The 26,131-nt window shown below is 42.3% G+C and overlaps 1 protein-coding gene across 2 annotated transcripts in view; it reads left to right on the forward strand.

The window, feature by feature from the left end:
- The window catches only part of LOC126470153 (plastin-2), a 237,643-nt gene extending 211,808 nt beyond the window's left edge, over positions 1–25,835 (forward strand). For both annotated transcript variants that reach the window (XM_050097772.1, XM_050097771.1), the window contains exon 12: positions 21,026–25,835. In XM_050097772.1, the coding sequence (XP_049953729.1) occupies positions 21,026–21,199 (174 nt within the window). In that variant the 3' untranslated portion in view covers positions 21,200–25,835. The remainder of the gene's footprint in view (positions 1–21,025) is intronic.
- Positions 25,836–26,131: the final 296 nt, after the last annotated feature.

Consider the following 26,131-nt stretch of genomic DNA (forward strand, 5'->3'; position numbering starts at 1 on the left):
CTTTTACATCTTCAACAGAAAAGAATCCTCGATAACCATTTAAACTATCATAAAATAATAATGATTACAAAAGTCAAGAATGATGTGTTCCCCATAGCTGTATGAAGGTGCTTTGTTTGCTCCTATTGATTTCATGTCAGTATAGGTTTATAGTGATTATATTTTTATATTGTAGATGGACAACTGGAGTGTCCCAGCATTTGGGAAATTATCCACATTGAATCAAACTGAAAATTGGGACTCCATAGTTTTCCATCTATATAATGAAAATATAACAGCTATAAACCTGAAGCTATACTGAAGTAACACCAGTAGTTGTGAATAAAGCACCTTCATACAACTCTGTTGCCTTTGGCAGCACCTAATCATTGTTGACTTCATAAATTGTTATAGTCTGTATGATAATTCAAGTGATTAGTGTTTTTTTTTATTTCTTTATTGCTTTCACAATGTCCCTGAGCTGTGGTTGCCCTCCACAGGAAGTTGTTTGTTTTACATCCACATACATATGTCCGTACATACATACTCCAGAAGCCACAATATGGTGCGTTGTGGAGAATACCTTGTACCACTACTGGTCATTTCTTTCCTTCCTCCACTCACAGAGAGGGGGGGGGGGGGAAAAACCAGCTCGGCTGTCTATATGTGCCTGTTCCATCCCGACTATCTCTTACCTTTATGGTCCTTTATCGAAATGTACGTTAGCGGTAGTAAAATCATTCTGCATTCAGCTTCGAATGCCAGTTCTCTAAATTTTCTCAATCATGCTTCACAAAAAGAATGTCACCTTTCCTCCATTTCAGTTCCCTAAGCATTTTCATAATACTTGAATGTTGGTTGAAGCTTCCAGTAACAGAATTGCTTCAATGTCTTCTTCCTTTAATCCAGCCTCATGGAGGTCCCAAGCAGTTGAAAAGTACTCAAGAATGGGTTGCACTAGTGTTCTATAGGTGTTCTTCTTTACAGACAAGTGACACTTTCTCAAAAGTCTCTCAGTAAACCAAAGTCAACCATTCACCATCCCTGGCACGATCCTTGTGTGTTCATGCCATTTCTTATTGTTCTGCATCATCACACCTAGGTACAGGGCTATTACAAATGATTGAAGCGATTTCATAAATTCACTGTAGCTCCATTCATTGACATATGGTCACGACACACTACAGATATGTAGAAAAACTCATAAAGTTTTGTTCGGCTGAAGCGGCACTTCAGGTTTCTGCCGCCAGAGCGCTCAAGAGCCCAGTGAGACAAAATGGCGACAGGAGCCGAGAAAGCGTATGTCGTGCTTGAAATGCACTCACATCAGTCAGTCATAACAGTGCAACAACACTTCAGGACGAAGTTCAACAAAGATCCACCAACTGCTAACTCCATTCGGCGATGGTATGCGCAGTTTAAAGCTTCTGGATGCCTCTGTAAGGGGAAATCAACGGGTCGGCCAGCAGTGAGCGAAGAAACAGTTGAACGCGTGCAGGCAAGTTTCACGCGTAGCCCGCGGAAGTCGACAAATAAAGCAAGCAGGTAGCTAAACGTACCACAACCGACGGTTTGGAAAATCTTACGGAAAAGGCTAAAGCAGAAGCCTTACCATTTACAATTGCTACAGTCCCTGACACCCGATGACAAAGTCAAACGCTTTGAATTTTCGCCGCGGTTGCAACAGCTCATGGAAGAGGATGTGTTCAGTGCGAAACTTGTTTTCAGTGATGAAGTGAACAGACACAATGTGCGAATCTGGGCGGTAGAGAATCCTCACGCATTTGTGCAGCAAATTCGCAATTCACCAAACGTTAACGGATTTTGTGCAATCTCACGGTTTAAAGTTTACGGTCCCTTTTTCTTCTGCGAAAAAAAAACGTTACAGGGCACGTGTATCTGGACATGCTGGAAAATTGGCTCATGCCACAACTGGAGACCGACAGCGCCGACCTCATCTTTCAACAGGATGGTGCTCCACCGCAGTTCCATTATGATGTTCGGCATTTCTTAAACAGGAGATTGGAAAACCGATGGATTGGTCGTGGTGGAGATCATGATCAGCAATTCATGTCATGGCCTCCACGCTCTCCCGACTTAACCCCATGCGATTTCTTTCTGTGGGGTTATGTGAAAGATTCAGTGTTTAAGCCTCCTCTACCAAGAAACGTGCCAGAACTGCGAGCTCGCATCAACGATGCTTTCGAACTCATTGATGTGGACATGCTGCGCCGAGTGTGGGAGGAACTTGATTATCGGCTTGATGTCTGCCGAATCACTAAAGGGGCACATATCGAACATTTGTGAATCCCTAAAAAAACTTTTTGAGTTTTTGTATGTGTGTGCAAAGCACTGTGAAAATATCTCAAATAATAAAGTTATTGTAGAGCTGTGAAATCGCTTCAATCATTTGTAATAACCCTGTATTTAATCAACATGACTGTCTCAAGCAGCAAACTACTAAAGCTGTATTCGAAACATTATGAGATTGCTTTTCCTACTCATTTGCATTACCTTAATTTTTGTACATTTAGAGGTAGCTGCCATTTGTCGCACCAGTTACAAATTTCATTTTGTATCGTCCTACAGTCACTCAGTGATGACACCTTTCCATACACTACAGCATCATCAAGAGATTGATCCTCACATTATCTGTCAGACAATTCATGTCCATAAAGAATAAGAGCAGTCCCATCACACTTCCCTGGGGTGCTTCTGACAATACCCTTTCTGATGAACGCACGCCATTGAGGACAACATACTGGGTTCTATTACTTCTGAAGTGTTTGAGTAACTCGTGTATCGGGGAACCTCTTCCATATGCTCGAACCTGGATTAACAGTCTACAGTGAGACACAGTGTTAAACATGGAACCTCGGGTTTGATTCCATAGGGAAGCAGTTGTACCCAGCGACTCTTTTCATTTAAAGTAATAAAGGGTACAGCTATCACTTGCAATGATGATAATTGTTCGGTCACTGTGTGGCCATCTCGTGCATTACTGGAGTGTAGACAATCCCCACTGGTTACAGAAATTCGACTGATGATGATGACTATGATGATGATAACACAAACCACCTAGTCCCCAGGCAGAGAAAAATCCCCGAGTTGATCATTAACGTCCTTCTTTGGTTAATGTGTGGTGTGGAATCATGGGGAAGAATCCTATTAGTCCATATTTTATCGATAGCACACTGAATGTACACAAATATCGAACATTTTTGGAACAGAAACTACCGGTTCTGCTGCTGCAGAAAGTTGCCCTGGAAGTTGGAGCCGGCCGTAGTGGCCGTGCGGTTCTAGGGGCTGCAGTGTGGAACCGCGACACCGCTACGGTCGCAGGTTTGAATCCTGCCTCGGGCTTGGATATGTGTGATGTCCTTAGGTTAGTTAGGTTTAAGTAGTTCTAAGTTCTAGAGGACTGGTGACCTCAGAAGTTGAGTCCCATAGTGCTCAGAGCCATTTGAACCATAATTTTTTTTTTTTTTAAAAAAGTTCGACAACATATGTGGTTTCAGCATGAATGTTGCCCTGGAAGTTCGAGCCGGCCGTAGTGGCCGTGCGGTTCTAGGGGCTGCAGTGTGGAACCGCGACACCGCTACGGTCGCAGGTTTGAATCCTGCCTCGGGCTTGGATATGTGTGATGTCCTTAGGTTAGTTAGGTTTAAGTAGTTCTAAGTTCTAGAGGACTGGTGACCTCAGAAGTTGAGTCCCATAGTGCTCAGAGCCATTTGAACCATAATTTTTTTTTTTTTTAAAAAAAGTTCGACAACATATGTGGTTTCAGCATGAATGTTGCCCAGCACGTTACACAATTGAAGCACAGGAGGGATTAGACCATGTTCACACTGTTCGGTGGATTGCCAGAGGTGGCTATATTAATTGGTTCGCTAGGTCGCCTTACTTTTTTCTATAGGGATATTTAAAAGATAATGTGTACCAGCAAGTGCCAACATGTCATGAAGGCATGATCAACTGCATTAGAAATTCCTGTGCTGACCTACCCACAAATCTACTTCTGTGTATGGTCATTTGAAAAGTGGTTCACTAAGGGTACTGAAGTTGGGGTACTGCATTCGAACACTTACACTTATTCGAAGAGTAGAGTAGTGTTCGCCTCAGGCCATGGCTGCCGTGGCATGTCGAGTAGTCCACTGTTAGATATGTTGGAGGAATGAAGCATTGTGAATCAGAGATGTGGAGGATGCCATGTCTGTGGCTATCAAGCATGCTCAGTCAACTGCAAGTTCTAACACACGTTACCACCGATGATGCCTATCACTTGGGTTCTGAGGCTGTCCTCAGTTTGTACAGGTGGGTGGCAGAGGTGGTGAAGACTGGTGGCCTTGGTTGTGGGGGTGCAAGTGGAGCTTGCAGTTTGCAGCATTGTTCCTGGGGTCGACCAGGGTCCCTGTGTTTAGAGCCACCTGGAGGGCCCTCAACCAAAAGGCGCGTCACCTGCTTGGCACGCTGCGGCCTGAGGCATAATCAGTCTACTTGCGCTGCGTGCCCGTCCCTCAGAGTCGCCGCTGGGACCGGATCAGCCCACTGCCCAACGCGCCCTGTGCTGAATATTTCTTGGCTGAATACGACTCGTGCAGAGCCAGTGTGAAATTTTGCAGACTTGGAGCTGTAATATCTCGGACCATAGTTTTTGTAAAAAATGAAATTTGGCCATCTTGTACAACTTTATGCATTCTCTTAAGAATAATAATGAAAAGAATTTTACGAGCTATATTATTGAGCTAGAAAATTGTGGGTAAATCAGCGCAAAAAAATAGGCGCCCGAAAGAATTTCGAAGTTTGGCTTCTTGCATCTCCTGAACTAATGCTATGATGAACGTGAAACTTGGCACATAGTAACCTAACAACACAAGGCTCTTAAATAGAAAGTTTCATTTCCAAAGCATTTTTCAGCACTGAATGAATTAAGTGCAAAACTGAAGATTTAGTAGGAACGTCAAAAATGCGGTATTTTCGTTCCGATTTTGCTAAAAAACTATGCTTGGTAAAACATACCAAACTGTACAACTGGAATGAAAGTTGGGTGCAAAAATCAGGCCCGAAGACAATGTAAACTTCAGGTTAGCATATCTAGTAGTGTGAATGCATGATGAAAATGAAATTTAGAGTGCAATATTGACTGCACAACGATAAGGAATAGAAATTTTTATTCCCCTCCTATTTTCCAATCTACAAATTAGTCGAAAGGATGTTGATTTTTATGAAAAGATGAAAACAGGGTATATTCGATGATTGTTTCTCAAGTACCATTTTCTGTTAATGCTTCAAAGGCAGTCTCATTCGAACAACAGATTTTAAACCCCCCAGAACAATGAGTTTAATTTTCGATATTGGCTAACAACAGAGGCAAGAAAGCAAGAAAAATTGTACTAAGAAAAGAGTTTTGACTTTGGCATGTTGTTTCTCATTGATCAAAGGCATTTAAATCAGTTATGGAAAACATGTTTTGTACAAGTAGACCGAATGTAATCTACATTTGTACTACTAAGGATAAAAGAATATAACTGGCCATGTTACGTGTTAATAATTTAAATGTATCGTGCACAGATTAATACATGGTTTTTTTTATACTGACACAATGTACTCGGCCTAATCACATTTGCCACAGTTCAGCAATTGCGCCATCTCAATCGTAAAGTCCATTCATTTGCCGGTAAACTGCTACATACGAAGAAGTCAGGTTTTGTTTGAATAATTTTACACCTGTTGCGTCTATTTCCCGTCCTTGTTTTTGATCCGGGTTTTGGACCGGTACTGGCAAAGTTAAAAATAGATTTATATATGTATTTGCATTTTTCTTGGTAATTCATTCAGAAGCATCAATAAATTTTCTCAGATTGAGTTCCCAATAATTAGTAATGCTTCTTTGGGTGATAAGTCTCAAAGCAGGATACAACACATAATGGAACACTGCAAGTTTTGCATTGGTATCTAGTTTCCTGGCGCACTTTCTGTTTCATGCAAACCATGTGTCTGCATGTTAGTGTAATTTTCTGCAAATGTTCACTCATGATAACAGCCAGGAAATGTCTCCCTGTGAATTGCAGAGGATTCTCGTCATCGTAGTGCCTTCCCCTACCAGCTTTTCTCCATTCTGTAGCATATTTTTCTACAATCTCCCTTGCAAGAGAAAAGTGAAACTCTGCGAGTTCCATTTTTTTGTCCTGTTACCGACTGGCGGAGAGCATGAGCATTTAGAATGCACAAATCCGGAATGTGAATAAAATATTTCTTATACCATTTCATAGTCTTACGCACTGATCCCTCCGAGCTCAGCAACATTTCACAACAGCCAACTGCATCAGTAGTTGAATTGTAATCTACAATACATTGCGGTTTCTTTATTTTTTCACCAGTATTTCTGTCAATCTTCTCCATTTCAGCCATTTGTGTTGTGTTACTTGTGGTCAACATGTACACCTCTCTTATCGCACCACTTGATAGCAAGGACCTTGTCACTAGACCTAAACTCAGTTTCCCCTTGTTTTAATTTCTTCTACAGTTTTGGCAGGTTATACCTGTTCTTACGAACAGTGCCACATGCGGCTGTTCCATGGTTGTGAAGCCAGAGGCACACGTGTGGGCTGGAGTACAAATTATCGACATATCGGATATGACCCTGTTCCAGATATGGTCCTTTGAGAGTTGCCACGACGTTACCACTTTTACCCAAATTGTGGAACCCAATTTCTGTTGTTGCGCCTGTATATACAATAAAAACTAAAATATACCCACTCTGAGAGTAACACAGTACAAATTTCTGTATTCCGAATCTACTTTGCTTGGTTAGAATAAACTGCTTAAAAGATAATTGTCATCGAACAGCACAAGACTTTCATCTATACAAAACTTGTGATGTGGGCGAAATGAATTACGAAACGTCTTACGAACTTTGTCAACAATCGTCCCAATTTATTGTCGCCTCCAGTACTTGCAGAGTTATCATTGAAGTGTAACGTTCTCAGAAGTAGATAAAAACTGTCTCGGGACATAATTCCACTGAAAATTGGTGTGTTCAAAAGTGTATCTCTGGACCAATAATCATTTAATTTTGACTTCTTAATTTGTACCATTAGAAGTCAAACAATACATTTCCTCAAATCCAGTGTCTTTCCACTTTGACAGTCGAGAATTCACAGATTCTGTAGTATTTTTTCTGGTGTAAACATAAAAACGATTTATTTTGTCGGCAATAAATTGCAACAGTTTTTGAGAGACGAAATTCTTGGGTCAGTATCTAATTGACATTTGTATCCAGAACTCGAGTCATCGAAGTAATGGTTCAACGGCTGGAAATCTGTTTCTTTCCAGTCAAATGTGTCGCTTAAGCGTGCTCTTTTCCGAACTGTTTCACTGTCACTTTCTGATTCCTCGGATTCAGAGGAACTGCTGATTGTAATTCTTGCTCTCTCTCTTGTGATGTAAAGGGCTAAGGACTACAGCTTCGAGAGTCTGTTGAAGACTCATCACTGTTAGCAATGTCAGATAATTCACATTTACTTTCACTCTTAGTGAGAATATCCAGGATTTCTTTATCTGTGCAACCACGGCGACGTGACATTTCTCATGTAGAAAACAAGAAAACTGATAAAAATACAGGAATCTAAGTCGAATTCTGCAAAGAGGGAACACAGCAACAAACATTTATACACTCTCGAACTATACAGTCAGACCACTGAGCAGTTACTGGAAGAGCACGGCAGAAAGACAGCTCTGCGTGTATACACATCTCTAGCACTCGAATAGCTGTGACTCAGCACACCTAAACTCATCCCTAGCGGTGGAAGGCCGGTGGCGCGGGACGCGTAAACATGTCCTTAGCGCTGTAGGGAAAACCCAAGGTCACGCATATACACATCAGGTACGTCAGGGGAACAACGAGGCATGACGAGTTTAGATGTCCCCAGCAGTCAAAGGGTTAACCTACCAAGTATAGACTGGGATGTCTACGGATTCACTGCTGGGGGTGCAGATAGGCAGGCTTGGGAAGTTCTTTCGAACATGTTTACCAAAAACTGTCTCGAGCAGCTTGGTCGGCAACCCACATGCAATGGAAATAATTTAGCTATCATAGCTGCAAGCAGGCCTGATCTAATCGTGGGTATCAGTATAGACAAGGATTAGTGATCATGATGTCATCATAAGAGCCTTAATAACCGAAGTTAATAAATCAATTAAGAAGGGTAGGAGAGTATGTCTGGTAGAAAGGGCATATAGACAGTTGTTAGCAGCCCACGTAGACAATGAATTGACATCATTTAGTTCCAGTATGATGGAGGTACATGAATTAAGGTCAAAGTTCAGATGGATTGTAAATCGTGCTCTGGAGAAGTATTTGCCAAGTAAGTGGATTAATGATGGAAAAACTCCCACCATGGTGTAACAACAAAATACGAAAAATGTTGAGAAAGCAAAGGCTGTTGCACTTCTAGTTCAAAAGACTGTGAATAAATTATGGCAGGTGAAAGTTAACAGAAATTTGTGTGCCTTTAAAAAGATTATTGCTCAAAGCTGACAAAAACTACCACAGTCATGTTTCTGGTCCTACTTAACATTGCTAAGTAGATATAAGGCTTCTATCCAGTCACGTGTTGACCGGTCTGGTGTGACAGTAGAAAATAGCAAAAGTAAAGCCGAAATTTTTTTTAATTTTGCATTTAACAAATAATTCCTGCAGGAGAGTCATACAAATATACCATCGCACACACTCATATGGAGGGGACCCCCTAGGGGCTCAGCATTCATTTGCTGAGTACGGGCTTGGCGACCCCGGGGTCCTGAGCTGGGGACTGGTCAGCGCCGCCAGTCTCCTGTCACCGTAACCCCCAGACATGCTCCAGCGACCACCGTATGGTGCAGTGGTGGAATGTTGTGTGCTGCGAGGAATGGTAATCTTGGCTTGACCGCCTGGATTGCGAGGAAGGTAAACCTCTATAAAAACCCCTCAATCTTACGGTGTGCTGCGCTCCTATAAGATGCATGGCTGTTGGGGTGGAACAGTCGCAAGCGGGCAACCTCTGGGGCACCTGCCCCACCCCAGTTGTATAAGGTTTACCTAGGCACGCGGGGCTATGTCTAGGTGGACTTCTAGTTCCCTAGCTGCTCGTGGGACCGAGATGGATCCTTCGAAATCCTCTTTTCCTCCTCCCAGCGGAAAGGGTGGGCCGCTGGAAGGTTCTAACACCCAGTCTCTGAAGAGGGCTCGTGCAGTCAGTCCCCCTGACTGCAGCACATCTTTGACAAGTCAAGTCTTTAGTAACAGAATGCATTCTGGTAATCAGAATGTGTTTCTCATTGTAAAACAGAAGGAGGGTAGTTTTGAGAAGGTTTCGCCCTTCTATATACAAAAGGGTCTGGAGGGCATCTGTGGCTCCTTAAAGTCAGTGAAGCGTTTGCGTAATGGGACCTTGCTTGTGGAAACTTCCACTTTCCAGCAAGCCACTAACCTGCAAGCTGCTAAATGCCTTGGGGGGTATGCCATAGACACTGAACTGCACAGCACGTTGAATTATAGCAAAGGTGTTGTGACATGCCGGCATCTAGTCGACATTCCCAAAGACGAACTGCAACGTGAGTGGGTTCTGGAAGGTATTGTTGATGTTCAACATATCATGAAGAGGATTGATGGCAATCTTGTGAAGTCAGACTCTTTTATTCTGACCTTCAGTAGCACGAAACTTCCAGAACATATTAAAGCTGGCTTCCTTCGCCTTAGTGTGAGGCCTTATTTCCCGTCTCCAATGCGCTGTTTTAAATGCCAGCGTTTTGGCCATACCACCCTAGGGTGTAAAGGCGAAGCGACTTGTGGCAACTGTGGTAAGGCTGCTCATGAAGGAGTTGGTTGCTCGTCTCCAGCCAGATGTATCAATTGCTCTGGAAACCACCCTGTTTGGAGTAGGGACTGCCGAATATTTTTAGAGGAACGCAAAGTCCAGGAAATAAAAACATCCCAGCGTATCCCATATGGTGAGGCCAAGAAGATCTCTAAGTCGATGCAACCTCCCACATTTGCTACATCTTTTGCATCCCTGGTTCAGAAGCCTACTCCAAAAGTCGATGCCTCAATGCAGACTGAGGTGGTGAGTGTTGGCACTAACACCTGCAGCTGTCAGTGCACTTGCAACGCAGCCAGTGTTTCAGAGCGAGTAGCCCCTACTCGAACGGCAGACAAAGGTACAGTGGCGAACTTGGCCCAGTCCCTGGCACCTCTAACAGCTGAGGCTGTTCCCAAGCCCAGTGCACCAATTACCACTCCCACATCAGCTCCCCCAAAGCCCACCAAACCACAGAAAGCTCCTGTACAGCAGCAACAGCGGGTCAAATCCTGTGGTAAACCATCTGACCATGCGGATGTTGTTTTACGTGAGGCTTCATCTGACTCTTCCCCAGGGTTCATGGAATACGATGTATGTATGGGGCAATCATCTCGCCCCACACCTGCCCCTCCACCTGCTGCGGTCTCCCCGCCCTGTCGGAGAGACAGGATGAAGGCGCTACCCCCATCAAAGATGGCTCCCATACTTAAGTGGAACTTGCAAGGGTTCAGGACGCATGTGGAGCAACTTCGTCTACTATCTCAGGGTAGACCACTGTGTCTCTGTCTCTAGGAGACTTATTTCCATCCATCATACTCCCCTGAGATACAAGGCTCTACACTCCACAAAAAGGACGACCTGCGTGGAGAGAGAGCTAGAGGAGGCATAGGTATTTTCGTCAGGACAGACTACCACTCCTCGCCTCTCTCACTTACGACGACTTTACCGGCTGTCGCTGTGTCCGTGCACGTGCGTCATCCATTGACTGTATGCTCGATTTACTTGCCCCCACATGATGCACTTGATGAAGCGGCTCTCACCGACCTTCTTACACAGCTCCCCCAGCCATTCATTATTTGTGGTGATTTTAATGCCCACAATGTGCTTTGGGGCTCTACAGTTACCTGCCCCAGGGGTGGAGCAATTGAGAGGCTTCTCCTGTCATCCTGTGCCTACTTGCTCAATGGAGGACAGAGTACTCATTTCTGCACAGCGACTGGGTCATTCTCTGCCATTGATCTCTCGCTTTGCTCTCCAGCTCTTGCCCCCAGTGCTCACTGGGAAGTGGTCGCTGACTTGCATGGCAGTGATCATTTCCCAATCTGGGTTCACCTGCCAGATGGCCTGGGCCCCAAAAGGAGACCACCACGATGGGTGCTCAGTGGAGCTGACTGGTCACTTTATAGCCAGTTGGCCCAATTCAAACACTGTGCAAATGTTGAGGTGTGGGTGGATCATATTACCAAAACGGTCCACCATGCCGCTGCAGCATCCATTCCACAGTCCACAGGCCACCGGAAGAGGCCACCTGTGCCTTGGTGGAGTGCCGAATGCCACTCTGCAATCAGGACCAGGCGTGCAGCTCTGCGTCGGTTCAAGTGTCGGCCGACTGCTGAGAATCTTGCAGCCTTTCAGGTGGCGAGGGCAAGATGTCGCCGCATTATTCGTGAGAGCAAGAAGAGGTCATGGCAACAATTCCTGAACACCATTAATCGTTCCACCAACAGTTCCATTGTGTGGGAGACCATCAGGAGAATTTCTGGCAGAGGAGGGAGGTACCCCATAGCTGCTGTAATGAATAACGGCACTCTCCACACGGATCTGCGAGACATTGCCCAGACTATGGCAGCGTATTTTGCCACAGTTACTGCAACAGCGAGTCAGGATCCAGGTTTCCAGTGCCATAGAGCCGTTGCTGAGAGATGTAGTCTGGACTTCCAGTCCACTTCTCATGAAGTTTACAACTGCCCAATTTCTATGTGGGAGCTGGATTCTGCATTGTCTGGAGCTCGTGACACATCCGCTGGTCACGACAGGATCCATTACAGTATCCTATGGCACCTCACAATGCGCAACAGAGAAATCCTCCTCGCACTTTTTAATGCCATTTGGGCGTCAGGTCACTTTCCTGACGCGTGGCGTGAGGCAGTTTTAATCCCTTTTTTAAAACCTGGGAAAGACCGCACTAGCCCAAGTAGCTACCGTAGTGTTGCCCTCACTAGTTGCATAGGGAAGACCTTGGAACGGATGGTCAACCGCCGCCTTGTCTGGATGTTAGAATCCCGGCAACTCCTTAGTCGCTTTCAGTGTGGGTTCAGGAGGTTTCGTTCCACCTTCGATAACCTTGCCCTCGTGGAGGCGGCTATACAACAAGCTTTCCTACGCCGTCATCACCTTCTAGGTGTATTTTTCGACATCGAGAAGGCCTACGATACCACTTGGAGGCATCTCATCCTGGAGCAGCTTCACGAATGGGGTTTTCGTGGTCGTCTTCCTCTTTTTATTCAGTCTTTCCTCTCGCCACGATATTTTAGGTACCGAATTGGTGATGTCCTGTCTGATCGCTTTGAGCAGGAGAACGGTGTCCCTCAGGGTAGCATTTTAAGTGTGACTCTCTTTGCCATCGCTATTAATAGCATTACGTCCATAGTGAAAAGTCCTGTCCAGTGTTCTTTGTGTGTGGATGATTTCTCTTTGTTTTGCTCTTCTTCAAGCCTTGCAACGACAACTCATCAGTTGCAACTTACGATTAGGCGTTTGGATGACTGGGCGCAGAAGAGTGGTTTTAAGTTTTCCACCGAGAAGTCTGTATGTGTTCTTTTCAACCGTTCTCGTTCGATTTTAACCTTTCCTGAGTTGAGGATGAGGGACACTATTCTTACTTTTAAAGATGCGGTGATATTTCTGGGGCTCATTTTTGACTCGAAGCTCACGTGGTTACCTCATCTTAAAGACCTGAAATGGCGATCACTTAAGGCTTTAAGTATTTTAAAATGTCTTAGCCACAGTACATGGGGAGCTGACAGGACTTGTCTGCTCCAGTTTTACTGGGCGTTTGTGCGATCTCGGCTCGATTATGGGTGCACGGTGTATGGGTCTGCGAGGCCTTCTTACTTAAAGTTGTTGGACATTGTGCACCATGAAGGGCTTCGGTTGGCCACTGGGGCATTCCGAACTAGCCCCATACCAAGCCTCTGTGCAGAGGCTGGTGAACCGCCACTTCATATGCGGCGACGGCTACTTACAGTGCGCCAGGCGTATAAAACTTTGTCCACACCATATACCCCTGCATACCATACCGTTGCTCAGCCTCCTCTGGCACGATTGTTTCATAACCGCCAACATGCGACGCAGCCCTATGGGATTCGCGCACAGGATTGCCTCGGTGCGATGTCTATGCCTGGTCTTCGTGTTTTACGTCGCGGTTAGAGCAGACCTCCACCTTGGCTCCTCCGGAGACCCAAACTTATTTTAGATTTGACTAATTTTAAGAAAGATGGCACACCAGATTTTACATTCCAATCTGTTTTTTAACATTTCAGATGTGCATCACGGTTTCACTGTCGTTTACACTTATGGCTCCAAACAGGAGACTTTCCTTGGCTGTTCTGTGGTGTTCCCTGATCATGTTACACGGATTCGCCTCCCTGCTGAATATACTGTTTTCGCAGCGGAGCTCCATGCGATCCTGAAGGCACTGGAGCAGACGCATCATGTTCGGGGCGATCGATTTCTTCACTGCTCCGATTCTCTTAGTGCCTTACAATCACTGCAGAATCTATACCCGACTGAGGAGATGGTCCAGCTGATAGATGACCAACTGTACTTGCTCCAGCGGCGGGGTAAAGAGGTATCCTTCTGCTGGGTGCCTCGTCATGTCGGCATATGAGGCAATGAACAGGCTGATCGGGCTGCCAAGGAGGCCTGCAGAGAGCAGGATGTGGTCCAGTGTCCTATCCCCGTGCAGTCAGTCATTGCTGCACTCCACAGGAAGTGCATCGAGTTGTGAGAGGACGAATGACTGGCGGTGATGGCCAATAAACTGCAGTTGGTAAAGTCAACCACTCGGCCGTGGCGTGCCTCCTGCCGGTTGCTCAGGCGGGAAGAGGTAGCCCTCACACGTCTTTGGATCGGGTGCTGTCCTCTCACACATAGCTATTTATTACAGTGGGAGAATCCTCCGTTTTGTGATGCTTGTGGTGTGCACATCTCTGTCCGGCACATTTTAACAGACTGCATTTTATACCGTGATGCAAGGGCAGAAGCACAAGTTGATGGGGATCTGCCTTGTGTTTTAGCTAACGATGAGACGTGTGTGTCTAGGGTTTTTAAGTTTTGTGATGTGTCTCGACTCTGGCCTAAACTTTTAGGCTGGAGGTTTTAGTGTATTGCAGAGTGGCTGACTCCTCCCTTTTTTCCTTGCGGTCAGCCAGCCACTTCCATCTGCTACATTGTTTTAGCTCCCTCTACCATTCTCTTCCTGTGTTGTCCATGTTTTACTGCTGATGCCCTGCTTCATCCCACGCTTCAGTGTGGGTGAGCACATATTTTTCAATGATTGTTCCCCGTGTTTTATGTTCCGTTTTATATAAATGTTCTGAGTTTTTTTCTTTTCTTGACACCCGCCTCACTATGTTACTGAACGGGCGCTGAAGACCTTGCTGTCATGCGCCCAAAAAACCCATCTACTACTACTCATATGGAGGGCATAGTAATAAGCACCGCTGGTGTAGAGAAACAACTGAAAGATGAAAACAAATAAGTCAACAGGTCTGGATGGAATCTCAGTTCAGTACTCTAGAGCATTGGTCCCTTACTTTGCTTTCATTTATCTTCAATCTCTCGCCCAGTGCAAAGTCCCTAGTGATAGGAAAAAAAATCAAGGTGGTTCCTGTGTATATTAGGGGAAAAGAACATAACCAAAGAATTACAGACCAATATCTTTTAATATGGGTTTGCTGCAGAATCCTTGTATATATTCTCTGATTGAACATAATAAATTTGCTTGAGAAGGAAAGGCTTCTGTCCACAAATCAGCAGCATTTTAGAAAGCATCGCTCATGCAAAACTCAGCTTGCCCTTTTCTCACGTGAGCTGCTGCGAACCATGGATGAAGGAGAACAGGCGAATTCCATATCTGTAGATTTCCATAAAGTATTTAACATGGTGTTACACCACTGACTGTTAATAATGGTAAAAATGTATGGAGTAGTTCCAGGTACGCGAGTGGCTTGAAGACTTCTTAAGTAATAGAACCCAGTATGCTGTACTTGACGGTTAGTGTTCATCACAGACAAAGGCATCATCATGAGTGGCTCAAGGAAGCGTGATAGGACCACTGTTATTTTCTATGTACGTAAATTATCTGGCGGACAGGGTAAGCAGTAATCTGTAACTCTTTATGGATGGTGATGTGGTGTATGGAATGTGGCATCGTTGAATGAGTGTAGGATGATAGAGGATGACTTGGAAAAAATTTCTAGTTTGTGTGGTGAATGGCAGCTAGCTCTAGATGTAGAAAAACATAAGTTAATACAGATGAATAGGAAAAACAAGCGCCTAATGTTCGAATGCAGCATTAGTATTGTGCTGCTTGACACAGTAACATCAATTAAATATCTAGGTATAATGTTGCAAAGCAATATTAAATGGAATGAGCATGTAAGGATTGTGGTAGGGAAGGCAAATGATCGACTTAAGTTTATTGGGGGAATTTTAGGAAAGCGTGGTTCATCTGTAAAGGAGACTGCGTATAGGACACTAGTGTGACTTGTTCTTGAGTACTGTTAAAGTGTTTGGGATTTGCCCAGGTCAAATTAAAGCAATTCGGGCTGCTAGATTTGTTACCAGTAGATTTGAACAACATGCAGCTATTATGGAGATTCTTCAGGAGCCCAAGTGGGAATCAATGGAAGGAAGGTGATGTTCTTTTCCAAGGAGCACTGTTGAGAAAATTTAGAAAACTGACACTTGAGGCTGACTGCAGAACGATGCTACTGCTGCCAATGTACATTTCGCATAAGGACTGTGAAGATCAGATTAGAGAGATTAGAGCTCATATGGAAGCATATAGACAGTCATTTCTTCCTAGCTCTATTTGCAAGTGGAACAGGAAGGGAAATTACTAGTAGTGGTATGGGGTATCCTCTGCCATACACCATGCAGTGGCTTGCCTGGATGGCACGTGCCTGTTGGGTTGCAGTCTGGAAGTGCTCACCCCTGTGAAGACAAGTAAGGTGATGTGAACCTGAGCCATGTGGAAAACGTCTGATGAGATTGAGTGTCTGTGCATGTAAGGTGGATGCAGTGCTCTTATGCACTCAGGCTGATACGTAAGAGAATGGTGTCTTATCAGTGAAGTGTGTTAAGTTGAACCTTTTTCAGTAGTCCTTAACATTATTGTCTGCTGTTCTCTCTCTTTGTGAACAATTTTAAGAAGAATAAAACAAAAGGCTTCAATTTACTTGGGTGAGGGAGCGTGTGTGTGAAATTCTATCATTTACATCATGTTTTTAATTTACTTGTACTTCAAGTTCCTAAACCTCAACTTCGATTAAAAGGGGGGGGGGAGTGGAAGAAGGGGAGGGGAAAACCTTGCCATGCTGCCACACCTGAAGCATCTAAAGACTATGAACAATTTGTTATTATTAACAGAACCTTTCTTCGGCTGTGGCTGGACTAGGTTCTGCTCATAGTGGCTATGCATGACCATCCTATATAAAGACCTTGGACTGTTTACTGTAAGGGTATTATATTGGTAATATGTCTTCAGAACAAACCATACACTCAGAATCTGTGCTAAGGCTGGAGAAACAAACCTCTTTAACCATCCAGCAGAAATTCCTCATTGTGGGACATGCATGTAAAGTCCAGGCAATCGCAATGTCTCCAGCCTCAAATCATCTTGTGCTACTGTCACGTGTATGTACATAACAGAACAACACTAAGACCATCTAGGATTAAAGTGAAGGAGCAGCTCACAGAGCATGGTGTGCCAGCCGGAATTATTAATGCAAGGTTGTAACAAGTATCTTCCCTTGTTAGTAATGATGTTAACTGTTTAAAGTTGGCAAAGTACCAGAATTCTCGTACAAAAATTTAACCGTTTTACACTTGCTTGGTCTAATAAGGGCTGCTCAGTAGTTTCTGCTGACACTGTCTTTAAGGATTAGAGTTCCTGAAAAATTTACAGACTTTATCACAGAGTTCTGTGTAATCCTAAAAGTACTAGAGCAGATGTAATGGAATATTCTTGTCTGCTCAGATTTTGTAAGAGCCCTACAGACCCTTCAGCAAATGTACCCAGGTTACAGAATGGCCCAAAACATTAAAGACAAACCTCATACACTGTAACAGCAAGAGGCAGAAGTATCTTTCTGGTGGATACTGGGCAATTTAGGAATCCAGAGAAATAAGCAGTGAGACCCCTCACCATGAGAGTCTTGCAAGGAAAGTAATGTGCTATCCTGTGCTGTCCCCTGGGTGCCATTACCACATTTTGAGGAAGAATTGTGTGTCAGTGAGAGGCTCTCTATTGAGTCTCTCTCTATGTTTAGTGGTCATTAACGGTCTATCAGCAGCTGTGGGGCCCTCTGTCTCACCTTCTCTGTATGCAGATGACTTAAGCATTTCATTCTGCTGCTCCAGTACTGTTCTTGCTGAGCAGTGCCTCCAGAGAGCCATCCACAAGGTGCAGTCATGGGCTTTAGCCCACGGCTTCCAGTTCTCAGCCGCAAAGTCGTGTGTCGTGCACTTCTGTCGGCGTCGTACCGTTCATCTGGAACCCGCACTTTACCTTAATGATGATCCACTCACTGTAGTGGAGACACATCAATTCCTAGGACAAGTTTTCGATGCTCGATTGACTTGGCTCCCTCATCTTCTTCAGCTTAAGCAGAAGTGCTGGTAGCACCTTGGTGCCCTCCGTTGCCTGAGCAACACCAATTAGGGTGCAGCTCGCTGTACGCTGCTGTAGCTCTACAGAGCCCTTGCCTTCAGCATTGCATTTACTCGACCCTGTGCACCACTGTGGAATTCGATTAGCGACAGGAGCTTTTAGGACATGTCTGGTGACCAGCGTACTGGTGGAGGCTAGTGTCCTTTCACTGCAGATCAGACGTGCGCAACTGCTCGCCAGGTAAACAGCACACATTTGTAGTTCCCCTTAGCATCCGAATTACCGTCTCCCTTTCCCGCCCACGGGAGTCCATCACCCGCATATGCGGCCCAGATCGGGGCTAAGGATTGCGGTTCGCTTGCGGTCCCTTCTCTGTGAACTGGAGTCCTTCCATTTACCACCTCTACTTGTGGCCCGTTCACGTACGCCTCCATGGTGTACGCCTCGGCCGCAGCTTCGTCTGGACCTTTTGCATGGCCCTAAGGAGTCCGTTAACCCCACCGCTGCACTGTCACTTCCTCTTGATTCTTGACACATATTCCGGGGCTCTGAAGTGGTTTACGCTGACGGCTCAATGGCTGATGGTCACGTAGGCTTTGCATATGTTCATGGAGGACGTATTGAGCAGCACTCCTTGCTAGTTGGCTGCAGTGTTTTCACTGCAAAGCTGGCGGCCATATCTCATGCTCTTGATTACCGCTCATGCCCTGGCGAGTCATTTCTCCTGTCAACCAGTGCTACCCGCACCACCCTCTGGTAGCAAACATCCAGAAGTCCATCTGTGCCCCGGAACAGTCCCATCGTTCCGTGGTGTTAGTGTGGACCCCAGGACACTTCGGAATCCCTGGCAATGAACTTGATGACAGGCTGGCCAAACAGGTGACGCGGAAACTGCTTCTGGAGATGGGCATCTCCGAAGCTGACCTGCGTTCTGTCTTACACCACAGGTTTTCTGGCTTTGGGAGACGGAATGGCATAACAGCACGCACAACGAATTGCGTGTCATTAAGGAGACTAAGAATGTGTGGAAGTCTTCCATGCAGGCATCTTGCAGGGAATCAGTTGTCCTCTGCCGGCTACGCCTTGGCCATACATGGCTAATGCATGGTTACCTGCTCTGTCATGAGGACCCACCTCAGTGTCCCTGTGGCTCCCAAATGACACTCATCCACCTCTTGCTGGGCTGCCCACTTTTAGCCGCTCTGCAGCAGACTGTTAACTTCTCAGCACTCTGCTTTCAGTGTTGGGCCACAATGCCTCCACAACAGCTTTAGTTTTACGTTTTATCCATGAGAGTGGGTTTTTATACTTCTATGTAGGTTTTAGCGCATGTTTTTTGTCTCTCTGTGTCCTCCACCCTAGTGCTTTTAGGGTGGAGGTTTTAATGTGTTCAAGAGTAGCTGGCTTTCCCTTTTTATTCTCGTGGTTGGCCAGCCACTGTAATCTGCTTTCATGTTTTACTCTCTTCTGTTTCTAGTATCTCTGTTGTTTTCTTGTTCTTTTTTGTTCCTTTTAGTGTTCGTTGCCTTCCGTTCATTCTTGGGGCTTTTCCTTTCTTTTCATTTCGTGTTATATGTTTTATCCATTTTATTCGTTTTATTCTCATGCTCGTGGCATTGTTTTATTAGGAACAAGGGACCGATAACCTCGTAGTTTGGTCCCTTCTCCCGCCTTTAAACTAACCAACGAACAAAATAACAAATTCAGGCTGGTGGCAGCAACAGTGTTTCCATATTAACAGAAACAAAAAAAGTGGCTTTGACATGACTGAAATTAGGACACTATCCACTGACACGTGGGCACCTCCTGTGCTGAGAGGATCCACCAATGTACATTGTTTGTGGTGTATCAGTGTCTGTGCACCATATTTTACTTCATTGCATTTTATGTTATAAGGAAAACGTGTTTCTAGATAATGATTTGCTTCACATGTCGCCCATGCTGTTCTGACCTGCCATGATTGTCTTGTTGCGTTGTTGAAAGATAAATCCACAAAGACCTTGAAGGAGGCACAGACACTGACATTAACATGTCAGAAATGTAATGGCTTTTGCCTGAATTACTGCCTATGCAAACCAGCAGTGGGAGGAGGGCAGTATGAACAAAATGAAATTGTGCGATACTGGTATTTGTAATTCATATAATTACGTATTTAAGTATTAAAAATTGCACTCTGCGTAAGAGAAGATTTACATATAGTAAAGCATCAGAGTATATGGAAATTGTAAATTAAATTGACAATCACAATAAATTAATTAGAGATGGAGCGTCTGAGAATAACATATGGAGTGTGATACAGAAATAAAGTAAAATATATCTTTGATAATTGTAACATAATTGGGAATATATAAACAGTTGTGTGTGTCAGTGGGTACAAAGAATTAAGGTAAAATTTGAATGCATTGGCTGAAATGACTGCAGGTGCACAATAAGTGCTGCACATTCAGAGCAGCCTGTGTGAATTTCATGGCAGTGCACCACATCAGAAGCACCTAAGAGGCAACTAGATAGCATACTTTGAAATGTGTGAAAGTTGGGTCAGTTTAAACCGACTGATGAAATACCAGTGCAGTACAGTGATAGATGCTTCTCATTAGCCCATTTAGAGACTAGTCAACCAGAGTCACAGTTACCAGTTTTATAAATGAGGTCAACTATGGTTTTTTTTCCCCTTTCTTTTTTATTTAAATGGCGTCCAACCGCCTTGAGAGACCCAGTTGCCCTGGAGAGGTCAGTAAAATTGGCAATTCTTTTTTTGTGTGTGTTTTCCTTCCATATTATTGGTGGACTTGTGGCACCAGCTAAAATGCTTGTAATGCCTTATAATACGAAACTGCATGGTCGCTAGTGTAGGACGTTGAGCCGTCAAAACAATTGGTCCTGTTACCTGTGCCTAAGTATGCACATAGAAGAAGTTAGTGTGTATTACATAGTTGTGAATCTTTAGATAAAAACTTAAAACTAATTATGATCAGTAATCTTCCTTCAGTGGAATTCTTATGGGTCTGTTTATCTGCATTGTCCATATGTGTGTACTTGCACTGATGGATACATAACACTGCCATGTGTTTTGTAGGCCAACTTTATTCTGTGCAATAATTTCCTCCTTGTGATTCTGTTCCCAAAAACGTTGGGTTTCCTATTATTTTTGAAAACAACTTTTGTTTTTTCTCTACATTGCATTCTTACATGATGTTTTGTAAATTTTGTACTTAGTTCATTTTTTGTGGATGATTTGGTACATGTTATTAATTATTAGTTTGTGCATTGTGATCGACATTTGTAATTGTGTACACACATTTATTTTCAGGACAACTTGGCAAATGCGAAATATGCTATTTCTATGGCGAGGAAGACAGGAGCGAGAGTGTATGCGCTTCCAGAAGACATTACTGAAGTGAAGCCAAAAATGATAATGACTGTTTTTGCTTGCCTTATGGCTATGGATTACATCCCAAACATGGATGTTAAACAAGATTCATAAGTTTATAGCTATCAGTAGGCGCTTGTAAGTGAATTTTGTGATTGTAAAAGTACCTAAAGTTTTATTTTTGAATGGTTGTAAAGTAGTTTATATTTCATTCCATATTGTATACAAACACTTGTAATGTCATCTTTGAAAAAGTATTTGTGTGTATGTGTGTGTCTCAGTAAAAGGATGATACAGTGATAATGTAAAATATTCATCAAATTTTTTATAAAAATGTAATTTTGTTCTTACAGGATGAGAGGTGGGGAGGAAATTTAGACATTAAAGTCCTCATAACAGATAACAGAGAATAATGGGAGAGTTCTTTACTAGTGGTCTTACTCTTTGTCTTATGTGAGAGAACATTTTTGTCAGCATTATTGAGTGGTAATGTGAACATATTCTCACTTTATCCATATTTTGAATGGGCAGAAGACACACTTGTAATATATTTTATACACAGCCATTGTAAAGGGTCACTCCTTCAATGTAATCAGATAGCCCCAGTATATCCAAAAGTGAAACTGAACGTGTGATGCTGGGTTTCTTGTATTGCGAGTTGGGGGATTGTATATTTTTAAGATAGTGTGTGGCACCAGCCCATGACTGAGCCATTGGCCTGACTGTTGGTGTTGTACAGGCTTTCTTCAGCATGGCACTAGGAGGGGGAGGGCAGTGGACTCATCACCCTCTCCATCTTAACCCAGCCCCCCTCCCCTCCCCTCGCCTCCCCTGGAAAGATCCCCAGTACTTGTTCTATAGCAGGCGAATAGATGTGGGGGCATCTTGAAAAGACTGTAACAAAGAAAAATCCCCCATCCTATCGAGGATTGAACCCAGGACACCCAGGGTCGGAGTCTAGTACTGTACCTATTAGACCACCTTGGCCAAGAGGCATTGTATTTACAGGACTGAAATGCTGTGAAATAAAGTATAATGTGGTAATCTATTCCATAAACTTACCACAAAACATTTCAGACATTGCTATATTCTCTTCATAATTTTTGGCGGGATGCTTACCTGAATATAGCTTTCAAAACTATCATTTGTCCACAAAAATGCATTTTTATTCATTTGATGGTAAATCTGTCTTTATATCGTTTCCATACAGTACCATACAATGTATAAAATGATGCCTGCTGTGCCAAGTGAGGGCTAGTAACCATATTAACATCTATATTTTGATGTATAAAGAAAGTTGTTCATTGACTAATACATAAATTAGACAATTTTGTCCATGACATTCCATTTATGTAGTTTACCAAGGCAATGTATGTGATTATATGTTTCTATTGTTAAAGGGCACAATTTGTATCTGATGGTTTTAACATCAGTATATACATATATGACTGTCAATAATATTATTTTAAACTAATTATGAAATGTCTGTGTTACCAAAATTTACACTGAGCTTAAGATTATTATGTGAAAGTGTCGCTAATGAAGAAAAATTATTTTATGTACTCACGTGGAAGAGGATGAAAATACAAGACAAAAATCACTTTTACGTTGATTTCGCATATTAATTACAGATTTGTATTGTAGTGTCTCTCTTCTGTTTCTGTCCACTTTGATGATACGTCCACAGTTTTCCTGAAATGTGGTCAGTCAAAATAGTAGTAATGGTACTACCATCGACTTCTCCTCCTCCTCCTCCTCCTCCTCCTCCTCCTCCTCACGCTGCTGCTCCTTCTCCTTTATTGATTTCCCACTGTTTTGCTTTCAGCTGCTAAGGAATTTGATAGTAATGATTCACCCTTTATCTCAGTGTACTGTGTAAAATATCAATGATGTATGCAACATATATAGACACTAGATTACTTCGATATTGTAATGTAGTCTTTCAAAAATGTTTGCTGTAGATGAGATCCTGTAAGTTTTTCAACTTTAAGTACTCCTGGCTCTGACTGTATTCTCATTTCAATTTGCTGTTTTCTTGACTTTTATTGCTATAAAAAATAGTTTTTCATATTTCTCTTTACTGTCATGATACAACTTCTTTGTTGAATTTTACCTGATTGTCATTTCACAATGAGCTTCCTCATCAATTTCTCTTGCATTTTTAATTCTACTGCTCAAATTAATTTTGTTGTAATCATGTCAGAGTTGTGAGCAGTGTGTGTGAGGTGGCACTTTTTTGATTCACGCCACTTCTTTCCTGAAAGTTCCATAGACTTCGACTGTTTTACTTACAGCTATTATTTACACACTAATTACTTTCAGGAGAAAGTATAATAATCAATGTAACTGTGGTCATCTCATGCTCCATTGGTGACCATAAACATATGCCATGTGTTTACTTTTTAGGTTGAATCATTCTTGATTGTTTCTATAATCTGTAATGTCCTGCAAAGCTTGAAACTATAGAAACACTCTTGAGATTTATTATTGTAAAGCACCGACTGCTAAAAAATTGTTAAATTAATTGTCGAGATTGAAGAGTATACGAAATGGATGATGAACAGTATTTCTCTGAAAGTTTCTGTAGAGATATAAACTCAAATATTCATAAGTCATTTAACTTCCTTATGATTAAGGGACAGATAACATTAATGAAATTCCACATCATGCATTTGGAATCAGTTTGCAATTGTATGAAGAAAATTTGTTGATATACTCATTTTTTCATGCTGTAATTATTCAGTGAGTAGCATATGAAAGTATTACAGTCTAGTTTCTCAACTTAACAGTTTGTAGCTTTGAAATGTTGACCTCACATCATTTCCCAATAGCAAAATTGTAACAGTATGTCTGAGCTTTGTTTGGAACGTGTTGTCCCCCCCATCCCAGTCTGTTAACACTGTTTCAGTATTTTTGACAGGAAACTGGAATCCTGCAGTAACCAATGGTCCCACATTAAAAGCCCGTTCCACTTTTTCGATCATCTTTCCCAAAGTGTAGATGAAATTTTCAGTCATTTATCTTCAGGGATTCAAAATATCTGCTACCCTGTTTAATAACTTGCATCTATCTTGGAGTGCCACGATGATGATTTAACAGAATATCCTGAGCTTAAGACAATAAACTCTCATGGTCAGGAAAAAAAACAAGATTTTCAAGTTTACTTGTTGTCTGTTATTATTATTATTATTATTATTATTACTACTACTATTATTACTGCAACTACTACTACTACTCCACTAAAGTGGGTGAGTGATTCACCAACTAGACAAGTCGTGAAACGGTGATAATTACTACTGTCAATTACTATACCCTAAATGTAGGTAGTGTGACACTGTCCACATTTAACAACATAAGTTAGTAACAGAAAACTTTGTCAGCATTATTACTTTTTAAAGTTCTCTCTGTCTTATGTTAAAAAGTTGACAGTTATGATTATAATCAATCCTGGCCATAATTTCCATAATGGGATGACTAGCTGAATCAAGTCCATGGATACACAGTCAGGATGTTGGAAGAAAACTGCCATTACTTGAATTTAAATAATTGTTTTGCATTTTCTGCATAGTTTCAGTTAACTATGAAAGAGGTTGTAACACACTGAAGTTACAGTAGCATACCTTTTTCCCCATAAAGCAGTTTGAATGAGAAAGTGCCTTAGTGTATATTAGTTGTGAGAGATCCTGTTCGAATGATGATAGAAAATCTGTGCAATAGTGAAGAAAGAAATTGGTTACCCAACAAGACATGTTGGGCTGTGAATATGTGGGGGAGAGAAATTTGGCTTGTAAAACAGTCACCCTTGTTAAACTCATTGTGACATGGAAATGCTTTCCATAAGTGTGTCACAATTATTGACTGTAGCAAGTCCTTTTCAGGTTCCTACTGGCTCTGTTGAAATTAAACATCAAGGTTTTGGGAGCCTTGCTTTATTCTGTGTATGGTCTTCACAAATATTTGTGTAGTATTCAGCAGTGGAAAAAATTCTTTGGTATTCACAAAATATTAGTTAACTAAAGCAAAATTATGTCATAAGATTGAATTTGAGAAAGGACCAAAAACTTGATTATCTTACAAGCTAGCAGTTGTGCTGGTGGCTAGTTGCCTCGGTGTTTGATACTTGGGAAATTACTTATAGTTTTACAGGTTTTATAGAGGTGACAAACCCACTTAACATATTTTTGTAACCTATGTCAAACCATAAAATGAAAGACTGAGATAAATGTCAGTGCTGCATTTAAAATTGTGTTCTGTATTAATCATAAATAATGAAATGCTTTAGGTCATTTTAAACAGTGTGCTGAACTGATATAAAGGACTACCAATTTTTGTATAGCATTATTAGTAGTAGCTTGAAACATTTGGTAAACAGTTCCATTTTGATAAAGTTCTTTTCTATAAGACTGCATTTGATAGATAAATAAATGTAGAATTTTTCCCACATACACACATTTCCATGTTTTTCAGAAGTTCTATGTTCAGCCTTTACCAGAGATTTCAAATGAATTGTCACTAAGTTGCAAGAGACCTGGATATTGAACTTCATCTAATCTTAAGCTATCTGTTGTATGTTTGTAACTCATACATTAAGTTTGTACAATATACAAATATTTGTATTTAAGGAAATAATTATCCTGAAACATAAATCATTCACAAATTATTAAATCTATGAGAACGCTGTTAAAAGTGTATGTTTTTACAATTGATGTTTCATTTTAGTAAAAAATTTATTAATAAAAAATTGTATTTATTTCAGTTTTAAAATTTTTATTGTATGTTAATTTTTCTTATTTTATAAAAGACTTGCAGTACTTATGGAATGCCTTATATATGAGACTTAAACAGTTACATTAAAGTTAAGCAGCTAGAGATGTAGCTAGTTCTTTTTTATAGTTAATATTAATAAAGTAACTTTTTTACTCAGAAATTTTGATCTTTTATATACTCTTCCCCCCCCCCCCCCCCCCCCCCCCCCCCCCATTCTCTCTCTCTCTCTCTCTCTCTCTCTCGTTCAGTTGTGTGTAGGATAAAAATCCAACAGTGAAC

This window comes from Schistocerca serialis, chromosome 3, assembly GCF_023864345.2.
Source record: "Schistocerca serialis cubense isolate TAMUIC-IGC-003099 chromosome 3, iqSchSeri2.2, whole genome shotgun sequence".
NCBI lineage: Eukaryota > Metazoa > Arthropoda > Insecta > Orthoptera > Acrididae > Schistocerca > Schistocerca serialis.